The sequence below is a fragment of the Cebus imitator genome, unplaced genomic scaffold (assembly GCF_001604975.1).
Source record: "Cebus imitator isolate Cc_AM_T3 unplaced genomic scaffold, Cebus_imitator-1.0 Scaffold48, whole genome shotgun sequence".
Taxonomy (NCBI): Eukaryota; Metazoa; Chordata; class Mammalia; order Primates; family Cebidae; genus Cebus; species Cebus imitator.
Window position 1 is genome coordinate 6,747,707 of NW_016107363.1, and position 3,350 is coordinate 6,751,056.

At 47.1% G+C, this 3,350-nt stretch overlaps 1 protein-coding gene across 1 annotated transcript in view; it reads left to right on the forward strand.

Moving 5' to 3' along the window:
- Positions 1–1,695, forward strand: part of DNASE1L3 (deoxyribonuclease 1 like 3) — a 20,991-nt gene extending 19,296 nt beyond the window's left edge. Inside the window, exons 7-8 of the mRNA XM_017527454.2 lie at positions 884–980; positions 1,519–1,695. Of these exons, the coding sequence (XP_017382943.1) occupies positions 884–980; positions 1,519–1,635 (214 nt within the window). The 3' untranslated portion in view covers positions 1,636–1,695. The remainder of the gene's footprint in view (positions 1–883; positions 981–1,518) is intronic.
- The last annotated feature ends 1,655 nt before the right edge of the window (positions 1,696–3,350 follow it).

Below are 3,350 nucleotides of genomic sequence, written 5' to 3' on the forward strand. Positions count from 1 at the left end.
AAAAAAAAAAAAAAAAGAAAAGAAAAAAGCCGTGGTGGTGATATTAGCAAATACAGACACCAAAACTGCCGACCGGAATGGGCAAGGCCCAGTGGGCACTCATGAAATGGCAGTTTGACACCCTGCCATTCCTTGGAAAGTCACTCAGGACCACGTGGACCCCAACTGCATCACCCAACTTGGGATATGTTAATCTGTTTCCAAAACTCATTCTCACTTTTTGTCATGACTGTAAAGCACATATACTGTGATTTTTCTCAGTATTTTTCATTAAATCCCTTAATTTCGTACTGAAATAAATTTTTAAAGAAATTTCATAATACTAACATGAGTAAGAAAGAAGCATCATTTACCATAAATTGAAGATCACGTTAAAAATTAAGTCTAGTGAAAATCACACATTGTTAAATTCTGCCTTCATTCTCTCGCCTACAGAATGCTCAGAGATGGCAGCCTACTCTCTGCCAACACAGGAGCTTAGGGAGGTATTAAAGACAAACCAGCACCTCCCTGAATTTCTTCATGATCAAATCAGGAAAAGTGAAAAATAATTGGAAAGGGAGCAGCATTCTCAGTACGCAAGTCGCTGTTGTATAGGATAGTGTGCATGTGTCCTATAAAATCTTCTCCTACTCCACCAGGGACATTGCCCACACTGGGAGACAGTGTCCTGGTGTTCACAGAACCATGGCAGGGACTGATCCTATTTCAAAGTCGTAGGCACTGTCCTTCAGGGTCACAGGCTAAAATCAGGTCTGGACTTTGAGCACCACATAAAAGGGCCAGGCTGCTCAGTCAATTCCACAGCAGACACAGACCTTGGCTTGATCTCAGTAATCCACAGGGTGAATTAACACAACTGTTTTCCCACCCCTTGCTCCAGGATTGTGCTTAGAGGACAAGAAATCGTCAGTGCTGTTGTTCCCAAGTCAACCAGTGTTTTTGACTTCCAGAAAGCTTACAAGCTGTCTGAAGAAGAGGTAAGGCTGCTGTCTTATCTTTCTATGCCACTATCCGGGAAAAATGGATTAGCCTGGACAACATGGCCAGACCCCATCTCTATAAAAAATTGGCCAGGTGTGGTGGTGCATGCCTATGGTCCCAGCTACTTGGGAGGCTAAGGTGGGAAGATCACTTTAGTCTGGGAAGCGGAGGTTGCAGTGAGCCAAGATGACACCACTGCACTCCAGGCTGGGCAACAGAATGAGATTCTGCCACACACACACACACACACACACACACACACACACACACACACGATGGGTTGATGTCATCCTTTGTGGTCACCACTGAAGACACAACATGGGTGCACTATTCCTTGAATCTCAATGCCTATGATTCTGTGATTTGGTTGATTTTGGATGGAGCTGATCCTGGACTGATGGGTACCAGTGTGTGTTCTTTGGGTTGACTTCCAGCATTATCTCCCCTCCCTGGTTCTAAATTTGCTCATCACTGATGAAAGCATCTCCCAGGCATCTCCTAATTTCCAAATCTACCTCCCTTTTCTCCTTACAGGCCCTGGATGTCAGTGACCACTTTCCAGTTGAATTTAAACTACAGCCTTCAAGCGCCTTCACCAACAACAAAAAATCCATCACTCCAAGGAAGAAGACAAAAAGCAAACACTCCTAGATCCAAGGATGTCATCTTTTAACCATTTCTTGCCTCTAAATAAAATATTTCTCTAATGGATGTGAACTGCTCCCTGCACTTAGGTAACAAGACTGGTCCAACTGCTTCTGTATTTTGACCTGAATTTATTCTAACTTGAACCAAATTGGAAGGAGAATCTGTTATGTCTCTCTTGGTCTCATACATCCCCTGAATTGTCCAAAAGGGAACCAGGGCCATTTGTATTCCAAAATGATGGTCTTCATGCCCTGAGCCAGAGCCCCATCCACTGTCACTGCCCCTGTCAAGCCTGTCACACCAGAGGCTGCAAGAGGAGGAAGAGCATCCGCTTTCAGTCCTCATGAGAGGTCCTGTTCCATGCGCAATGACCAGAAACACCAAGGCCCCAGCTGCCCCCTGTGATTTGGGCAATTAACTGTTTTAAGAATCTGCCCCCTCCTGTCTGAAGTCAGACCACCACCACGTCTCACAGGGTTGAAGGGTAAAAGCCACTCCTATCTGGTTTCTCTGCCTTTGAATTGTCCTCCAACTCAGCCAGCCCAGGAACCACCAGTGTCATCCTCTGAAATACTAATCTGACCACAGCCCACTCTCAGTCCCACCCTCTGCCCATACATCCTTCAGGGGCTCCCATCACAATCAGAGAGAGCTCAGTCTTGGCCACCATGATGGTTATCTGGCATATTGCGCCATCCCCACCTTCTGTGAGGGTCCCACCCTGAACCCCCGCTCCAGGAGGATGTCCTCCGCCCTGCACACCCCATGCTCTCCCTTGGCTCAGCCCTCCCCATGCCCTGCCCTGTCCCAGAGCCCTAGCCAAGTGCCTCCAGCTCCCATGTGCACCCTACCTCTATTGCAACACCCACCACATTGCATTTGTCACCAGGGCCAGTGTTGGGAGTCTTTGGGGCCCCAGTGTGACAGACACCTAGTGGGCTGGCTGGGACTTGAGGGTTGTATCTTTCTGCAACCAAGGATGCTCATCGGAGTCCAGCGACACAGTACCATTTAGCCTGTATCCAGGGTGCCCATTTTTGTTTGTTTTGCTTTGTTTCCCTGAGGTTTCTTTGTTCAGGTCGTACATGAACAGGGCTAAATGTGCGAGCAGCACCGAAGAAGAAGCAGGGAAAAGGAATGCCGTGCTCTGACCCCATCCCCGAATTTCCTGTCTCAGAAACAGCCCCTCTTCCCAGCTCATGTGTTCTTCCAGAGAGTCTGCACACAAATAAGCACCATATGTAACCTTAAAAATACAAAATATAGCACACCATATGCACGGTTCCGCTCCTCGTTTTTTTCTTTTAATATATTAGGGATGATGTGACTTTTTATGTAGAAAAAGTCCACAATCTGACGCTTAAAATTATGTAATATCTGACTTGGAGAATAAAATCTACAGGGCCCTGATTAAGCAGGGGAAACCGTCTTCCCCAAATGTCCAATTAACCTCAGAGTTTTCATTGGAATCGGTGGGGCGGGGGAGCGATGGCAAGGCTGTCAACACATCTGGCACCCTTTTTCTGAGCCAGGGCTCAGCGTCTCAGGAAACTTGCCAGTTTCCAAGGTCCAAAATGGTCAAGAAGGTCAGGCACAGTGGCTCACACCTGTAATCCTAGCACTTTGGGAGGCCAAGGTGGGCGGATTGCCTGAGCTCAGGAGTTCAAGACCAGCCTGGGCAACACAGCGAAACCCCTTCTCTACTAAAAATCCAAATA